The 19,300-nt window shown below is 36.2% G+C and overlaps 1 protein-coding gene across 3 annotated transcripts in view; it reads right to left on the bottom strand.

Moving 5' to 3' along the window:
* Window positions 1–19,300, bottom strand: part of TBC1D15 (TBC1 domain family member 15) — a 37,407-nt gene that overhangs the window by 7,391 nt on the left and 10,716 nt on the right. For all 3 annotated transcript variants that reach the window (XM_080393841.1, XM_080393840.1, XM_080393842.1), the window contains exons 3-14: window positions 19,164–19,238; window positions 18,294–18,432; window positions 16,496–16,706; window positions 11,095–11,197; window positions 9,925–10,122; window positions 8,267–8,395; window positions 6,334–6,437; window positions 5,948–6,042; window positions 4,406–4,522; window positions 1,537–1,637; window positions 720–819; window positions 241–338 (exon numbers count right to left, since the gene is read on the bottom strand). In XM_080393841.1, the coding sequence (XP_080249967.1) occupies window positions 241–338; window positions 720–819; window positions 1,537–1,637; window positions 4,406–4,522; window positions 5,948–6,042; window positions 6,334–6,437; window positions 8,267–8,395; window positions 9,925–10,122; window positions 11,095–11,197; window positions 16,496–16,706; window positions 18,294–18,432; window positions 19,164–19,238 (1,470 nt within the window). The remainder of the gene's footprint in view (window positions 1–240; window positions 339–719; window positions 820–1,536; window positions 1,638–4,405; window positions 4,523–5,947; window positions 6,043–6,333; window positions 6,438–8,266; window positions 8,396–9,924; window positions 10,123–11,094; window positions 11,198–16,495; window positions 16,707–18,293; window positions 18,433–19,163; window positions 19,239–19,300) is intronic.

Raw genomic sequence — 19,300 nt, 5'->3', positions numbered from 1 at the left:
CCGTCCAAACTGTTTCCAGAAAGTCACTTTATTCCCCCCAGCTCTTAAAAGTATTTTTTCATTAACTTCCCAAGTTGTTGTTTTGGCTAAAAAGACATGACTTATTTTAATATATCCCCAGCATATTGCAACGAATCAGTTTTAAAAAAGTAAATCTTTTAGACTATTCATCACTTCACAGCGCTTTTTGTTCTAAACTCTATAGACTGCTGAAGTTTCTGTGACAAAATACCTTCTTACCTCCCAGAGTCGAAGAATATCTTGAAAGCTAAATTCCCTTTTAAATCTGATAAGAAGCCATCGGAAGCAAAAATAAAGGTAGCCTGAGTCTTGAGATTCTAGAAATAAGAGTGTTACATTGCATAAACACCAAATTTGGCTAAGAAAAGGGAAGGGGTGGGGGCAAGGGCAGCATGGAGAAGGACAACCAACACACTTTACAGGTACGCAATCATACCACTCATTTTTAGGACGATAGCCCCTTTTCAGCATCAAAGATACGTGCCAGAGGATGGCATATTTTTAAAATCAGTAACAAGATGACCCTGTTCTTCAATGGGCATGGAGCAATTATTGAAATCTTTCAGGCGTTATTAATTTACAAGTCCTGTACTCATGTAATATAACTATCAGAATTATGTTTAAAGACTGGTAAGGACATCAATGCATATAGAATGCAGTAAGTTGTTTTAGTTATTGTGCATAAATAACACACCTACCTAAATAACTGCAAAATCCACTGTCTAGTAAACGAAGCAAAGTACTCAGTTGAATTAGTTGCGTCTTCATACCCTGCATCTGTTCTTCAAAATTCTGATGCTGGATAGAATAAAATATCAGCACTGTCATTTTTATTAACTCAATGATCATTTTGATATTTACAGCCATTTTTCATTTTTTTAAAAAAAAAAGTTTTGTTATTGCAAGAGTGATTCTCACCCTCTAGCTATTTCACATACGGATATTTAACTGTACTTCTACCTAATGAAATGTCTGCCTTTTACTGAAACTTAATTAAAGCAATGAACTGTGTTTCTTCAATAACACTTTTGTACATAATAAATAACATTTTATAATCAGCCTATGGTCTGTACCTCCAAGCAGCACCACTGCACTTAAAAACCAAAAAGACAACTTTTTTTTTATTCTTATACCAGTCACATTGTTTTGCCACATGCACCATTCATAAAAGCTATTTTGTGGAAAGTCTAAATTGCTTTTAACAAATGCCAAAAGGTAGGTATGACAGTGAACCCGTCATGAACAGCACCCTGCTAGAGGACTCCCGTTTAATACAAATTTGTCTGTGATGGCTCCGAGTTTGGAATTCCAAGGAGTCAAATTTGTCTTCATGGCACAGTAACAGTATCACAAACCCACAATAACCCGTGTCAATCAGAAGAAACATTGACTTAAAACATAAGATGACTGCTTTAAGAGAATTTTAAAAACCCAATGAAATTTATAAAATAAGTTAACCCCAAATGCTATCCACAGCTTACATTGTTTATGTGGGCTAAAAAAGCCTTATTTTACCATTTGATCCATGTATGATACAAAGCACCAAAAGGCATCTACTTCATTCTCCATAACATACAAGACAGGTGACAGCAAGTCGCTCATCCCCTGGACATAACCTTGATGGAGAAAAAAAGAAAAAAGCCAAAAAGAATTCAGTCAAACTCAGCAGTTAAACAGCAATTTTTCAGGTGTGTAAATGACAGAGTTAAATAAATGTTAGCATTCCAAGTTTGTACAGATACTGTAATTTCCCAACTCAATCACCAGCAAAGACATTTTTACATTAATAATAACCAACATCCAGCAGATCAAACAAGATTTAGCAATGGTTTCTGCCAATCTAAAGAGATATAACACAAACGCATTGTTTCTGTAGTTGTTAACATATTTACAAACTGAGGCAAGACAAGAATTTTTAGTAAAATGAGTTCCCATTTAGAGCTCAGGAGTACATACTGATATTTTTAGAAAGATTAAATATATACCTTGCATCATCACAAACACAGACTTGTAGTTGTTATTCTCATCTCCATCTAACACCTTGCTTTCTTCCAGACGTTTAAAAATCTTTTAACGTCTTCCCAATCCCCCCCAACTAAAGATTTTCTTCTCAAATAGATTTGAAGAAGAGATGTTGAGTTTCATCCCCAGGTCAAAAATATGGTGCAATAGTTTTTATGAAGACAATTTCACAATTAACATTCATTTTTTCTGGCACTGAATGTGCTTTAAGGATTTCTGTAATTAGGGAAGAAGGAACTGTTATGCTTGGATGGCATTTTTAAACACCAAAACCTAAGACCATCTATGTAACCAAGCAGCCAACAACAAAAAAGACTATGACCTATCAAAACTGAGGAAAGGGATTAAGCAAAGTATTGCTTGTGAGAAGCATGAAACAACACATACCCAGACCTGAATCAAGGAAGTGCCTTTAGGTTTCTGTGCCCAGAAACAGTAAATCAAGTTCCTATGCCCTAAAAAGCACTTACAGGCCTTATAAGAAAAGCTTACATATAACTGGAGAACAAACTGGCCATTTTTACAGCATATAATTTTTACAAATACCTAGAAAACTGTAGTTGTACACAAAGCATTTTCAAAATTCTGTAGCTTTTTAATGCTTATACCAGCTTCCTCGTAATTCACAGCCCAATTAAGAAGAACAGAGGACAACGAGTTTTAGAACTCATTTTTCCCCTTCTTCCTGACTCTTCCAGCTACCCTACCACTGATGCTCAAGTCAGCTTATCTACTGCCCTGTTGCTGCTGACCTCACTAAGTAAGGGAGAACACTATTTATGTGCGTGTCTATCATCAGTAGTTGGTTCAACCTGACATTTCTCAGTTGGCTGATAACATTTATTAACAACATGATTATAACTGAATAACTGAAAAGAGGATTAGAGTCAGTGACTGTGAAAATGCAGAGCAGGTGTGAGAAGAACAGAAGAGGGAATAGAAAACAGGTAAATAATTAAAAGGTCAAAAGAAAAAATGTTTTATTCCCTACACATTTAATATTATAGCCAATTAAAAACAGGTGCAGAGAAAATTCTGTTCAAGACAGTTCACAAGTCTCTTAAAGAATAAAACCAGTTTCATTAGTGCAGACTTAAGGAATTCATTCAGAAAAATGTTGTATTATCAGCTGTTCTGTTCCCTCCCCTGTCTGGCAGTTTGTGGTATTATTCAGACCTCTACAGCTGCTGTCAAAGGATTAAGAGCAGCATCGTACCCATTGCTTGGGTAGCTTAGAAGCCTTGGAAAGAGAGAGTCAAATGCACTACATTTCCATCTATTCTTGCTTGTTTGTAAGACAGAAGACTTACCCACTGCATACATTTAAGCCATCTAAACAATGTTTTTAGTAGCGGGTGGTGAATGTGCTTTAAGTTCACTTATATGTTACTCTGCATTAATGAAGGTTGAAACATGGAAAGACATGAAACACAGCTACGTTTAAACAGCCTCAATAAGTTTTAGTTTTCCCCTTCTTTTTCAAGCCAAAGATGAAGTCTCACTACAGACTTGACAGAAAGCACAACAGCTGACAAGTACTATGGCTCTGCAGCCAGTTTACTAGTGGTTAAAGAGTTGTTCCTACTTTTCCTTCAAATTCTGACACAAAGTGGTATTCTGAGACAGAATACCAAGAAAATACCCCTAGTGCACAACAGGCAAACGTCATGCTGGGGTAGAGGAGGGAAGCAGCTAGAAGTATCTTTTCCCTCCCTCCCTTCCAAAAGAGTTAATAGAATCCAAGACTTAGACATCCAATACACTGTGATTAAAGCAAGACATTATATGTTCTTGCTTCTGCAGTAGATGCATACACTAAAGCATAATTTTTGACAGACTGTTAAGTGTACTCCTCAAGAACCAGCTTTTAAAGTATTCCTAAGAGCACCCATGTTTACAAACAGCTGGTTCAGCACACTGAGCTTTAATTACAGCAGTGGCAGCTGGTTTATCATTTTTATTGATACAGCAGTCTTAAAAATTGATATAACACTCAAGCTCCAAAGACACAAATCCATTTAAAACTCTGAAAAGCAAAACTGCTTCAATTCCTAAAAATACCCCACAATACAAAAAATCAGAAACAAAAAAAACCCCAGCAGGAGAGCTACAGTGAAGACAAACTGCCACCAAATTCCCAATCCCACTTCAGCTGATGGATTCAGATGCCTGTGATAAGAATCAGATAGAATAAACAGGATAAGAAACTAACCAAAGCTATCTGCAGTATTAAAATATACATACTGGTATTTACAAAAAGCACTGTAATCAATACAAGTTCAATTGTATTAACAGGCCTTATAAGCGAAGCTGCGTATCAGAAACTAAAAAGGCTTTTTACATTCACAGGAACACAACTTACCTAAGTCAAAGTCGTACATGCAATACGTCATCAAAATATCATGAAGTAAAATCAATCCTGGATTATCTTCACCTTCGTAGAATTTATTTGTTCGATCTGTCCTGTTTACATCTTTTTCTAAGAAAACAGTCCAGATAAAAAAAACATTCTGAATTCATTTGATGCTGGCTTTGTAGAACTTGTTTGAAAGTATCTTTAAGCCACTGCTTTTTTCCCCAAACACTGTTGCAAAGCTTTGAAGTGTTTAAGACAACTGCCTAACTGAATGTCATTTCAACAAAAAAGAATATTTTAAAAGAAAGAAAATCCTTCTTGTCTGCAATAAAAAGATTTGCTTATAAATATATTTTAAAGCATTTTGCTTTTTTTGTTAATACTTTTTATGGAAAATTTCCTGATTATAATTCAGTGAAAATGTTTTACACTTACAGGGATTAAGAACAATTTTATGTGAATTAGCTACGCAATGCCATTTATGAATACTTATGCAATGCAGCATAAGCCATAGTAGGAAAGTTACCAGATGATCAGCTCAGAGACACTGTGATAGTTGATGACAGCATGTTTATAAGTTCTATTTAACAAGGACTTGTAACTCATAGCGACCTGAACTGCCTGTTTCATCAGGCAGTTTTCATGCCTCACACGTAACAAGCACACAGCATACTCTCTAATAATGTGAAATTCAAGACTGATGTATTTAAATAAGCAAAATTTTGAGAGTGTTTTATCAAAAGGAATATTTAGTAGTTTTGGACCTATTCTACAAGCTAAGCCTAATATTGTCATTTACACTTCAAACACTTAAAAAGGAACAGAACTGCTCTAACAGCAACAAAACCTCAGCACTTTTAGAACTCAAGTTTTTTTTTTTTTCCTGTTAAACATAGACACTCTCTAAAGAGGTAGTTTACTAATCTACTAAGATTAGACTTTCTCAACCCTTTCAGCTTGCCTGCTGAGTAACTGGCTGAAATAAGCTTAGTCCATGTCTCAGAGTAGCACAAAAATCTGTCTCCTGAACTAACTATTCAGTAATCCCACACATTGGTGCCCAAATTGCACTACCAAAGAGAACCGAGGATACGAAATTCTAGTAGTCAGCAGAACTTGATGAAATTTTTAAAAGTAGGTATAAACTCCCACAAGTCAGAATGTACACATACAAATCTCTGTAAGAAATTTTAGAATATAAAAAGACACATTTTCACATTCTTATTGTATGTCATTATTTTAATGACATTTCCAGTAAAATTACATCATGAAATAACATGGAATGAAGAGCCTTTTGTTATTAAATAAAGGAAGTTAAAAAAAATCCAGCCATTCTGTAACCCGGTGTACAGCCCCGAAGTACTAAGGAAGTTTTAGTATTAAGTATATGATAAAGTTTATACACTTCTGACAACAGCAACATGTTGGTTTTCAATGCCTCCTCATACAGGTTACTCAAAAGGTTGCATTTTTTCACCTTCATATTTAATTGTAAAAGTGTGTGCATTTTGTACAGTTAGGTATGTTTCTAAGGTAAGAATAATATACCTATAAGACTCCGGTAATCTCTTAGTCTTGAATTTCGTTTTTCCTGCTCCTCACTGACAGATTTCCACTGCAGTTTCATCCTGAAATATTCATCCCTGAAAAAAGATAATTTTGAAACCAGAACATTCTCCATTATTACATGTCTTTCTTTTTTATTGAAGCATTCATTCACCCTATTGGTTCTTTGGCGTAAGTGGGATAACACCTCGTTTATATAGTATTTTTTAGTATAACATTCATTTTTTTAGTCTTACACACCTCTTTGCATTCAACAATCTTTAGCAGCTGTCCTTATAGTTTCCAAAAAGCTTTCTACACCACTACATGAGTTAAGAAAAAAAGCAGCTTTTTAATTTATTTTGTTACAAAATCCCCACTGTACTCACGTTTTCCTTTTTTGCAGACTTGCTCTCTCTTCTTTAGTGCTATTCCAAGGAAAATACCCCAAAAGAAATTTCCATGCCTCTTTTCTTAAAGTATGGCAGAGACCCTAGGGAAAAATGGATATGAAACATTAACAAAAATACTGATTTCTATTTTGTGAGGAAACATTCCTATAGTGATTGATACAACACTTCTTGAAGTAACAACCTAAAAGAGAATTTTTGTAATTAAGCTTCTTTCTTTTTACATTGTAGCCAAATCTTATCTGCTAACTAGGCATCACACTCGGAGGAAACAGGAGGAAGAGAATGTGATTAAGTAGAAAACTGTAGAAGCAACTGGATTCATCCCTAGACCATAAAAATGAAACTTCATAGAAGACTTTTCTTCCCATATTTTCACTTCACTGCTGGAAATAAAAACCTTACTGGCATCATAGACTTTAAGAAGCAAAAGAGAAGTACCTTTAGAATTTATATATTTAAAGATCATGCTGCTTAACTGCCAAACTTCTGGTCTCACCACAAACTGATCTTGAGGACTAGACTTCCATTTATTTATTTTTCTAAACTAATATTTTCATATAACAAGACATGGCCAACACGCAGATGAATCTTCCAAGCAACTAAAAAACCTAGTGTCCACTCAAGGACACTATTTATGAGAAATCTTTCCAAGTAATGTTCATCATTGTAGATGGCAAAGACGTACTAGCTGAATTATATCCCAACTCTCATGAAGAGTTGAAAAATTCCCGCAGTATACTCATGAGAATGAGGCACTTTTGCTATCAAGACTCCCCAGTTTACCAGTCCAAGGCCAGCTTGAATACTCACTATATTTCTTCATTTACCATTAGATTAAGGCAAGGAAGATGGTGCAGCAAACAGCATCAACAACTGCAAAAACAAGTAGCAACTGGAACTTTTTCAGTAACAGGAAAACAGTTTAAAAGAGGCATCTTAACTTTTTTTTCTTTATTGAGGATCTGCACTTATGTACTGGAAGTCACTGGAATCCTGAGTCATAAATAAGACCAAGTACTCACTCATCCGGCAATGGACAAAGATGACAGGGAAATGTAGTAATTCTCATGATTGCAGAAGGGTCCTTAACTGGGCACCTCAGGCACAGGTATCTTAAAGAACAGTCACAGAAACTGAATACGACCTCGATTTCACACTACCATCTTCACAGTACATTACTTAGTATGTATGTCTTTAAAAGAAATGTAATACCAATGTTATCATTCTCCACTTCTGCTCAAACTCCAAAAATGCAAGACTGCATGCTTGCAAACATGCATCAACAGGTGCACAAAGAATGCATTAAAGGCAGCAGAATTCCCACCAAAAAAGATATATACTAAAGTAACATTACGTAGAATAGCTATGGGACAAAGTTCACAAAATATCCATCACAGAGACTAAGTTCACATTCATATTGCAAAAACCCTCAGTTCAATAAAAAAAATACCAGCAAAAGCATTTAAGACTGCTCTGATGAGGGCCAAATCCAGGCAAACTGCTAGACAAAGAAGAGAAGCTTTTGTTGGAGAAGGACAAGAAAACACCCTCAAAAAGAAAAGAATAAACCCGATATCCTAACACTGACACAGTGGTGTTTTCCTAAAAGGCACTCTGATTTCTCTTATCACTTAAGCCTTTGTGTTTTCAACTCATTCACTTTTGCCAGTCACCACAAGATCTCTCTCCTTGTAGAACATTTCATATGGTTCCAAGACCGCTGAGCTATTTGATAAGCGTGAAATCATGCTTTATGAAGTCTCTGCAAGAATACTGACTGGCTCATACTCAAAGTCCTACACAAAGCATTAAAAGTATAATGAAAGCAGCATACACGTGGGTTGGGAAGGAAAGAAAAAGGGGACAGAATCAGGCCATACGTCTTGTTGACTTCAGAAAAGCAAATTACCCCTTTGAATATTGATTGCTTTATGTAGTCAACATTTAAAATTCTTCCTTCAGAATCCATATTCTTAGCCCATTCTTCAGCCAATACAGGCTCTCTTCTACTGACATCAGGCTGTTTTCCTAGATCGATCTGAAACACACACAAATACATTATATGGACCCCACCGAAGTGCTTCAGTCATTTTAAACAACTGCACAAATAGTACTAAGCTTGCCAGTTTCTTATATTCGGTGCAACTACATTTTCATATCTGCATACCTCAGTTAGCAACTCTTAAGGATCTAAGGCTGTGTCCCCATTAGCAAGTACTGATGAGCAACACAAGCAAATCTTTAGAACAAGACCCTGTGCTGAGGGCCTGGGTGTATATATGTTAATATTTCAGATTTTGGAGGAGGGTATATGTATGTGCATTTTAAATAACCTTCTACCCCCAAACACCTCTGAGCTAGCTTCCCATGGACTAAAAGCCTCCACGCAACAGGAAACACATTAAGTATGTGCCACACAGCAAACAAGGCCAATGGGGAGCTTCACTTCAAAAGCACATTCCTGATACACACTACCATATCTTAAGATAGAACTGAAAAACGACTTGGGTTCAGAGATGCTAACCCACACAGACTGCACAGTGTGACAGAAAGATCAGTTTAAGTACACTGCCCCTTAAAAAAAAGCCCCAAGGCTCTATGTGCCTTCACACCAAAGTTGCAGAGCTTGTGGTTAGTCTCTGTTTCCAAACTGCACATTTAAGCACAGCAGAATTCAGCAGCCAGTAATTCCTTACTCTCTAAAAACATTTTGATGATGGTAACCACCAAGTCAATTTGTGTTTGAACTCTTCAGAAGTTTAAGACATTTGCCTGATTAAGACATATAGGTCAGTGTTATCTTCAGTATGTAGCATTTGTTACACTTTTTCTCATTGATAAATTAACTGATTAAGTGCTAGGCAGCTAGTTTTTACAATTACGCAGTTCACACAGCTACTGCTATTAACACTACCTCAAACTCAATTAAAAAAACAGCATTCAAAACAGTTTAACAGTCTAAAAACATGTAACTTGCTTAGATAGTAATCACAAGCACCTAAAAGTAAACATTTTCCACCTATCTGTAAAAGACACCAACAGGAGCCCAAAATGACTCATGATCCAATTACAAGTTCATTCTAGCTTTGGTTCAAGTTATACACAAATCTTTACATTTGTACATCCTAGACATTAATCACCCAATTAAATACTTTGTTTTAATCTTCTTAGCCATCTTAAAACAAACTGCAACGTCAAAGTGATGAGCCAAGAAAGTTGGTTACTAATCTGCATAGCCCAATTTTACTTAACATCTCTCTATCTGACCACAGAGGAAACACTAAACATGAAATGGGTCACTTTTCAGGGTAGTGATTCGAAGACAACGATAAACCCCATTTCAATAATGTCAAGCTTTCTTTCGAAGCTAAACTCATTTGCAGGCACAAAAATTATATATCCTAGGAGCAGCTGATGATCATCTCATTCTTGTGAATAAATGGTAGGGCAGCATTTGTCACAATTGCATAAACACTATAACTGACCAATCTTCAAGTGCTACCACTCCTTTAAAAGTGCGCATAAAAAGAAGAAATGCATCTGTATCACATTCATTTACACACTCACTCGTGTAATGACTTCAAATCCTGGTTCTTCCTGCTGATTTATCTTCAGCTCCGGAATAGCATCATTGAGAAAGTCTGCCATTTCTGATGGTGGTCGCCTTTGACTTGAAGGGTCACTTAAACGGAAACTGTCAAAAATATAGTTTGTGACTTTGGAAAATCTTCCCATTGTTACTGTGTATGGATCTTTCTTCAATTTCTGTGTTATAACAAGGAAAACAAGTAAAACACAAAAGCCTCAGATTATTTGCAATTTCTATACTCAAAGCAAAACAACAGCAAGAGTATTGTAGGTCTCAGTTACTGAAGTTGCAGGTATCAGTATTTTCACACAGTGCATTCATTACATGATTAAAACAAGATATCTTAAGTATTAAGATAATACTACCAATTGATTTGAAAGACTGGATAGTAGTGTGCTCAGTAAGCCTGACCTAAGTATAAAAGTGGATCAGATCCACTGTTACCTTTCCAGTGATTAATGACACGAAACATCTTTCTTACGCCTAGCTTCCCTGTCTTCAGAGAGAAAACGCATTCTGAATCATCATGTACTCTGCTAGGAAGCCCACACAAAACTTAATTTTACAACTAAGTTCAGAAACTAACTTAATTCACTCATGAAGATTTTCTTTAACAGATCAGTGCATCAAAACGCCAGCCTCATTCAAGTCAAAATTTCAATTTGAAAATTTGCTGCTGACTTTCATGAGTCCACAAACCCCACCAAATGGTAAGCAGTTTTAGCATTAAGAAAAAAACCCTCCTTTAGGCAATATTGTGCTATTTGCCACTGTATTTCCAGCATCCCCTCAAAACTGTCAGAAAATACCAAAGAATACTTAAGTCAAGGAAAAATTAGAAAATTCTAATTAATGTTTTGGTAACTCCTAAAACTTTTCCTTCTTCCTTTTTCTAAAGCTATCTGTACCCAAATGTACAGAATCACAGACAACATTAACTTGAATGGGTCTGAAAAAGTACCACAGGGGAGTTAAGTTATTCAAACACAGAAGACAGTTTACAATTGTACTTTACTATAGTAAGCATTTGTTTTAGGACACAATAAATGCTTCTACAATGGCAATGATTCAGGGAGTATTTGTGTGACATGGTAGGGTGGGTTTTTTTAATACATGTCTGCAGAATAAAAAATTCAAAGACTGCATACTTGCAATAAGCCATATGATGGTTCATCAAAGAGATTTTCAAAAGACTGAGACAGAGACTTGTTCTGAGAGTTCACAAGAAGAATCCGTTTATCCTGTGGAGATCTGCAATAACATTAAAAAAGGGTTTCTGTAAGTACCACCAGTTTTTCCTGAAAGTATTTTTAGAACCTTTACTGTTTTATGAAGTCACATTTCAGGTTTTGTGCAAACAAAGCAGGTTTGATGCATCACTCTTCGTTCTTGGCACAAGTTCACAACACACCACGAAACAGGACTTTCATTTTTCAGAAGATTAGCCACCATCATACTGATTCTGAATTGTACTTGCACTGTTTGAAAAATCATGATGCTTTTGAGAAATTTTTGAGAAATTGCTCTGGAAGATAACTTCTGTCAACCATACATAAATAAAGTTTTCTTTAGTTTTCTAGAAGTGACAATAGACAACAGAAGTGACACAGGAAAAGAAATTTAGTGAGGCAAGGTCAGTCTCAACACAACATGTGCTGAAATGCTTTTAACTTAAGAGTTAGTGAAAAGAGCCCATTGTTACCATACACAGTTAAGGAATTCTTTCTATGAACTAGTAAATCTTAGCTTAAGACATCCTGTAAAATATTGAAGGAATACAAACTGCTTTTCAATGTACGAAAGCACATCAACAAATTTCTAACCAACAGTATTACAACAGTTACTGTCATAGTAATTCTAAGATTCACACTGATGGGAGCTTAAAAAACACCACAGCCATTGTACTGCAAAACAGAACCATCTCAGTACAGCCCTGCAAATGTATTTCTGTGTAGACTCCAAAAGCTAAATGAATACAAACCCAATTTGGCCTAACTCACTATATTTATACACACTTGTTCTTCAGTGTAACATTTGCTTCTCTGACAGGCTTGCATAGGCAGATGAAAACAGCAACAAAGACAGTGGAACTGTGCTGCTCCCAGTATTTAATCTGTTCTTTTGGCATCCCCACCCCCCCCACCCCAATATGCCATCTTCTACCCTCCCTCAGCAGAGATACCCTATCAAATCGTTAACCAACTCCTGATTCACCAGTTTACAGCTCAGTATGTGACAGAAGAGAGAACAACTCAGAAGCCAAGCCTCAGAGTTTGTGGCTAGGTAGAGGCAAGCCAAACACTTTGCCATCTGTGTCTAATCCATTGCAGACTTCCATATATAAAATACCTTTCTATTGCTCTATCCCAAAGTTTAAGTCCACTATTTCTAGTCTTCAAAAGCAAAATTACTTTTACTTTTGTTAGTACCTGCATCATCTACCATGTTATTAAAGTCAAAGATAAGAACTTTAATAAGCCTTATCTCTTTCCCATTCCAACACAACAGGACACTGTTAACACTGACGGATATGAAATGCAACAAGAGATCTCGTTTTGAGACAGCCAGACACCACAGTCATAGTTTTGAGGCAGCAACAGTCACTGGCTTTTGCTAAAAAGCAGCACAGGGGCAAAGGCTGAGTCACACCTTACGTTTTCCTTAACTAAAAGGAGGAAAACTTTGTACTATATCTCCATTTTAATTAAACATTCTCTCTGGACAGCCAGTTGGGTATCAACAGCTACTTGGGTAATGTTCAAAACAAATTTGTGAGCTAGATACTTTACTGAACATTTAACTCAATCCTGTGAGTTAGAAAGTGTCATCTGTACACGTGGTGTTTTCTCAATATTAGACTGGTGCCTCCAAAATAGGAAGCACATACTCTTTAAAGCAACGAATTACAAATATTTTGTTCTAGTTCAGCCACTTCACACACACTTTCAGCAATCGTGTGATATTTTATAAGGAACAGTGTTAGAGAAGGGCAAAAACTTTTGAGTTAATAGGAACACTGGAAGAAAGTACCCATGACAAAGGCATTTTAGAGAAAACCTGAACTTTCCACCTTAACATCAATATCCCATATATTATCCAGAGGCTGGGATAACAAGTGATTATGTTACCAAATATTTGCTTGTGGCATCCAGAAAGCTGAGTAAACATCTTTTCCTAAAAAGAGGTTGTAAGCTTAGATAGATCATGTATTAATGTATAAATAACTTAGATAGATCATGTATAAATAACCATTAGGAAGCAACAGAAACTTACAGAGACTAAAGTCTGTAATTTCCACAACTTACATGGCATATTTGTTCTTTTCTCTTTCCTTAAAAGATAAAATCATCATAACTCATGATTAGACCACAGAAAAGAATTTGGTACCAGAAGCAGATCTGAACTGGAAGAGAAGAATCTATAAGAAAATTCAAACTGGAAGTTCCTGCTGAGCTCAGTGCTTAACTTTATTCAAATTTAATTTCCATGGCTACCTCAGATTTTTGCTTTAAAGTTCCCACAGTATCTGCTATTGCATTCATCAACACTTAGAACTGTTTGAGGTGGCAATACTAAGCAGCTCAGCACATCCTGAATGCTAGAACATCACCTCAAGGTTCCCTGTTTTACCTTAGCAGAGAACTCATCTGGTAAGCGTTCCTGGACACCACAGTGCACAGCTGCTCGGCCAAATTGCACAAACCCTGTGCCACCGCCTTCTTCTAAGAGAGACACACGAGGACGTAACTGCCTCTCTCTACAGTTTCTTCCCCATCTGACCCCACCTGACAGCTGCTGTTTTACACTGTCCCAAGACAAATGTCCACAGCACCTGGCAAGAGGCTACAAAGGACAAGAATTAAGAATCCTCTGGGTCAAATAAAGGAAGAAAAAGTGCCCGCTCACTCACCAAAGACTACATGAAAGAGACAGTGTTTGAAACAGGAACCAAAATCACCACCTATTTCATTTTCATTCAGTGACTCACCAATAAGCATTAACCTTATATAGGAATGTAAAGTGTAATTATTTGCAATACGTGACTCAATACAACTGGAAATAATGCATTTAGTAACACAAACTGTCTAACACTATGTGTAGTAACAAACCAACAAGCAAATGCTGGACAGAACCTAGATGTCTGACTTCCACAAGCCTAGGTGTCCAACTTCATAAAATGGTTTTAGGTATTCTGGTATGTTAGTTTAGATTCCTGCTTTTTTTAAAAAAAAAAAACTCCAACCACGAAGTCAAAAGATACAAAATAATTCCCAAATATGAAAAGATAAAATAACTTGTTACATAGCACAGCACTATCTTGTTGGAAGTATTTTAATAACTTTGAGCAAAAAATACGAAATATAAAATAAACTTAGTCCAAGTGTCTCAACATTAAAAACATGGAACTCCACCAAAATTAATGCATGTGTAATTACACATCGGTAGCTGCAAAACCACTTTCATTTACCAACTTCCCTGTTGCTTATTGCTTTTTATGTGTATATATATATATGTGTGTGTGTATGCACACACATATATATATTCAAATATTAAGCTCTTTAAATACTGGCAATTAAAAAGAACAGTATCAATTTTAAATTGCTTTTGTTAAAGCCTCAAATGGACTAACTGGAATGAAGATGTAAGGATAATTTTTCATCTAAAATTTTAAAGTTTCTAGTGGATAGTTAATCACAGAAAGTTTTGATTAAGCTAATGCAAACCAGTTTGCTACACTGGCAAATGTACTCACTAGGCCTACTTAAGACTGATCATTAAATACACATTACAGGAATTTGAAGCGGAAGATTTGAAATATATTACTGCAGTACACAGGCAACAGATCACACAGATAGGGTATAAACCTTTCAGCGACTCACCATACAACAGAGGTGCTCTTCAGTGTTAGCTACATAGGTTGCCCCAAAAACCTGTCCTAGCCTACCAGCAATTGGTCAGAAGATATCCACCAACAAGTAAACACAGAGCAGTATGATCAAAAAGGAACAATTTCCCTGGGCAGGGGGAGGGAGGCAGGGGGATGGAGACAGGGGGATGGCAGGACAACAATACTCCCCCTGCACCTGCAGAAGTAATGAAATTAGGAAACTAAATGAAAGGTTTAAGGAAGCAGTCAAAGAGAACCTAGAGAAAGAAACACCACCTCAGGATCGAAGCTGAAGTTGTCATCCAGGATTTCACCATCTACAGTTGTACAGACAATATTCTTAACTTACATGTTTATATTGTCCCCCTAATAGCCTCTCCTTTGGTCTTCCTGAATTTTCCTGTTAAAAAGCTCACATGAGATGCTACAGCCAGTACCATTTCACAGACTGCTCACACTGACTATGCTACCTTTTCCAAGCAGTTGACAGCTGATTATCACAGACTCCAACACCACAGCTTAGCACTGTCAAAGCCTTTCACAAATCAGTTCAGTGAATATAGAACCCTCATGTCCTTTCTAGAAACTTGCCCTCCAGCCTAACAGCATTACTGGGTGACAGCCTTCCCTACCTGTCAAAGGCAACTCTGACCTTGTTGATGATACCAACGTGAGAAGAGCCCTCTATGATGATTCCCACAGTCATTTCACTATCCACCTTCAAAATCTCTCATCAGAATATGATGTTGCAAGTGATGATAAAAAAACACTTTGGAAAACAGAATACCTGTTACACTGATGTTAAACCTGTTATAGGGTAACTGTTGCACCTCACTGCTTATTGTTTCTTCATCTACTATCTACTCTTATTTACCCTCTCGACTTCCTAAATTATACCTATGCCTACATGGTGAGAGCAGAACATTTTATTTTATTCTTCATTTATGCTGTGCCAATCAAAAAGCCTTTTATCCAAGTGAAAAACTTGGACGTAACACAATATAAATACACAACAAAGCCCAAGTATTTAACACCGTGATAGGGTCTAGCTATGTTCACATTCAGAAAATTGATTTGAAGAGTAAAGATCAAGTGTGAAACATTCCCCACAACAAGAAAATATAGGCATACAGAATTCTGGGGGAAAACATTTATATATTTATTATATTATATATATTTTATATATATATATTAATATATATATATTATATATTAATATATTTATTTAGCTGACAGTACTATAAGTTATCTTACACACTGATGTCAATACTCAGATACTTCACACAAAGTAGATGATCTCAAATTTTAAGACTAATTATCCCATTTAATAAAAGTAGTTCAAGAAGAAGGTTTTAAGTCTACAGTGAGTGTTCAGGAGAAGCTTTTGTATCCACTTAAAGGGAGCTACTGAGGTATTATGGAGCTAGCAACACTTCAACAGAGTCTAAAAAATTTCATAAATTGATCCAACTATTTTAAAACTGCAGCCTACATTCCAAACGCATATGCAAAAATCACAATTTCAGTCACCTTGCAAATTTATTCTATTAATAAAAAAACAGAAAATACACTAGGAAGCATTAATTTTGTAATGTGTTTCAGATTAAAGTAAACCATTAATTTGTATTTTAAATCAGAAGCAATAGTTGTCTGATACTTACTCACTCAGCACAACATGCTTTTCAAGGCATTTAATCAATAGTTTGCTATCTCCATGATGAAAATGAAGAGCTGGAAGCTTCACATCATCCTTCAGACAGAACACCAAATAAGACCACGCCATGCCTCCTTTGTTTTGTTTTATTGATTTCAGATCTGTCAAACTGAACAGGAACGACCACTTGCTTTCTCCATTTGCATGAGCTGTAGCATCTTAAAAACAAAATTATCACATGATTTTAGTTTCACTTCCAGTGTTAGCAATTACAAATGCTTTGCATCTGTCACTGTACTCAAAAACCAAACCCAAAACACAAACCCCAGCACTGGTTCTGATAATAATGAAGTACCTACTGCAGCTGCTATTCCTGGATTTCTCTTTGTGCCTCCTCATCTTCTATACGCTTCTAAAATAATAAGCAAGTCCACGAGACTGCTCCCCTAAAGCTGCGCCTGCAGTTCATAAATGTGAACAAGCAGTTAGATGGACAACAGCTCTATCAAATTGCAGCAGCGAGCTGAATCCCACCAGCATCTCCATTAGGTAGTACTACTTAAACTAAATGTGATACACATTATAATACTGTATGCTATATATTGCACACAGTATTAGCCAAGTATTGTAAGACTGTTACTGAAGGGAGAAGGAATTGAGAATCTCCTCACCCAGTCCTCTCCCATACTGTGCAAACGTATACGCTCTGTGCAAGACTATACAAATTCAAAGAGAAGAGATCAATTTTTACTTTATCAAAGGACACAGAATCGCTAACATATCTGCGGGGAATCTGACACAGTCCCTGGCCTGCCCCCGTCAAATTACAGCAACTAAAAATAAGCGAGAAGTTGCAAAGAGCATAATCCAAGCTAGTAGTGCTCATTGACACTCACTTTAGATGTACTCTGATGCCTGAAGATGAAAAATCAATTCAAGGTAGTGATGTAATAAACCATCCTATGCCTGACAGAGATGCTGGTTTTAGCTTTATATCATGCTAGCGCTAAAAGCTCCTCTCAAACACAGTATTCTAGAAGCAAGGACTGTGCTTCACCCAAAAACATTCATAATCTTAAATCCAAACCCTGTACTCATACATGACATAGATGACATTTAAAACCATCACAGATATCGTGAACCAAGCACAATGGTCTCCAGTTATAGCCTGAGAAGTAATACAGGGAAAACAAGTACTATAAAGAAAAATCCTCTGATTCTCCTATAGCAGAAAGATTTCTCAAGAATCACTGTCCTTTCTCTCCCACTTTTTTTTTCTTTACAACATTTCTACTGAGACATTATAACAAAAGCGATGTAGGTATAAAATTATTTTGTCAAAGTAAAAAAGACGATATAAAAAAAAGACCCATGTACCACATAACTGTACATTACATCTCCCTCTGCTGTTGCAATATGGAAAGGCACTGGAGTAGTAAACCACTTGTTTCTTCATTTTCCTTTCTACAAAACAGCTAGTTTAAGTTCCATTTGTTTGAAAAAATGGAAGAGCCCAACGCAGATAAAACTGCTGCATCATCCAATGTTCATCACAGCAATAAGTTAGTTTTATTTTCAATACAAATCTGTAGTAATTTAAAGAAAAAAATAGATTGGAGGCACACAGCAGCTATTCCACTGTTAATTTTTTTCCACATCCAGAGATTCACCTCTTACCACAAAGGACTCCCAGCTCTCCAATTCCTAAAAAATCCATTTTACTGTACCTAAAAGGCAATTCTTCAGTTACGAGTTACCATAAAGAAAAAACAAAACAAAACCCCCCACACTTAGTTTTTAAGTACCTCCATTTGAATGAGGCTTCTTTTTAAAAGAGACTGTGGTGACCATGTCCCATTCTGCTTCATAACTACTTGGACGGTCTGTTCCTTGGGAACATTTTTCCTTAGGAGTTTGAGTCCACTCCACAACAGAACTGGAATCCTGAGCACACAAAAAAGCAGTGACTATCAAAAAACCACAAGGCATTAAATTTGAGCTAGTTTCTCAGATTCAACAAGAATAAGCATCTTCTTTTTCACAGATTAAGAGAATCTGTAGTACTAAAACCCTAAGAAACATGATACGGTTCAACATAGCAAACTTGGACTTATGACTAAGAGGTCTGTCTTAACAAATTCAAAATGGTCCTAAATATCCTAGCCTCTTTTGCAGACTCTACCAACATAAAGTTTTTATTTAAGTGTAAAACTTCAATCTTCTTTAGTCACATCCTCTTAATACTACTTAAATACCACATATCACTGCATCTTGGTACCCCCATAGACTTTTATTTGTATTCTGCATTACAACAATACCTCTCTGTTTTGAGTCTAATTACAGAGAGTGAATCACCAGACTACAACATAGTAGATGCAGGGTGACTGGTGATCATGATACACTTACATTCATGTGGTCTTTACTATTTATACAATAGTCCCCTTCTATTTTATATATGTACCAAGTAAAAACTAAATAGAGTCACCTACACGTGTACCCCAATAACATGAACTGGGCTGCAGTCCACAAATATGATTCCTACATGTAGCTATTAATATCAATGATCATCACATAAATAGACTTTGCTTCCAGTTATGAGAACACCCACATATACGAACACAAAATAAAATCTCTGGAGGAACAGCATGACGAACGTTGATAACTAACAAACATACCTTTCCAGCACAAAGGATATTAGAAGTATCCAAAGTATCATCCAGTGGTCTCCAGTCTACTATTACTTCATTTTCCTACAGTACAAATAATCATAAAATTATTAAATACTACACAACAAAGTACATATCTCCCTATT

The sequence above is a fragment of the Falco punctatus genome, assembly GCF_963210335.1.
Source record: "Falco punctatus genome assembly, chromosome: 6".
NCBI classification, from domain to species: domain Eukaryota; kingdom Metazoa; phylum Chordata; class Aves; order Falconiformes; family Falconidae; genus Falco; species Falco punctatus.
Note: the sequence above shows the minus strand (reverse complement) of the source record. Positions and strands in the feature narration are given on the sequence as shown.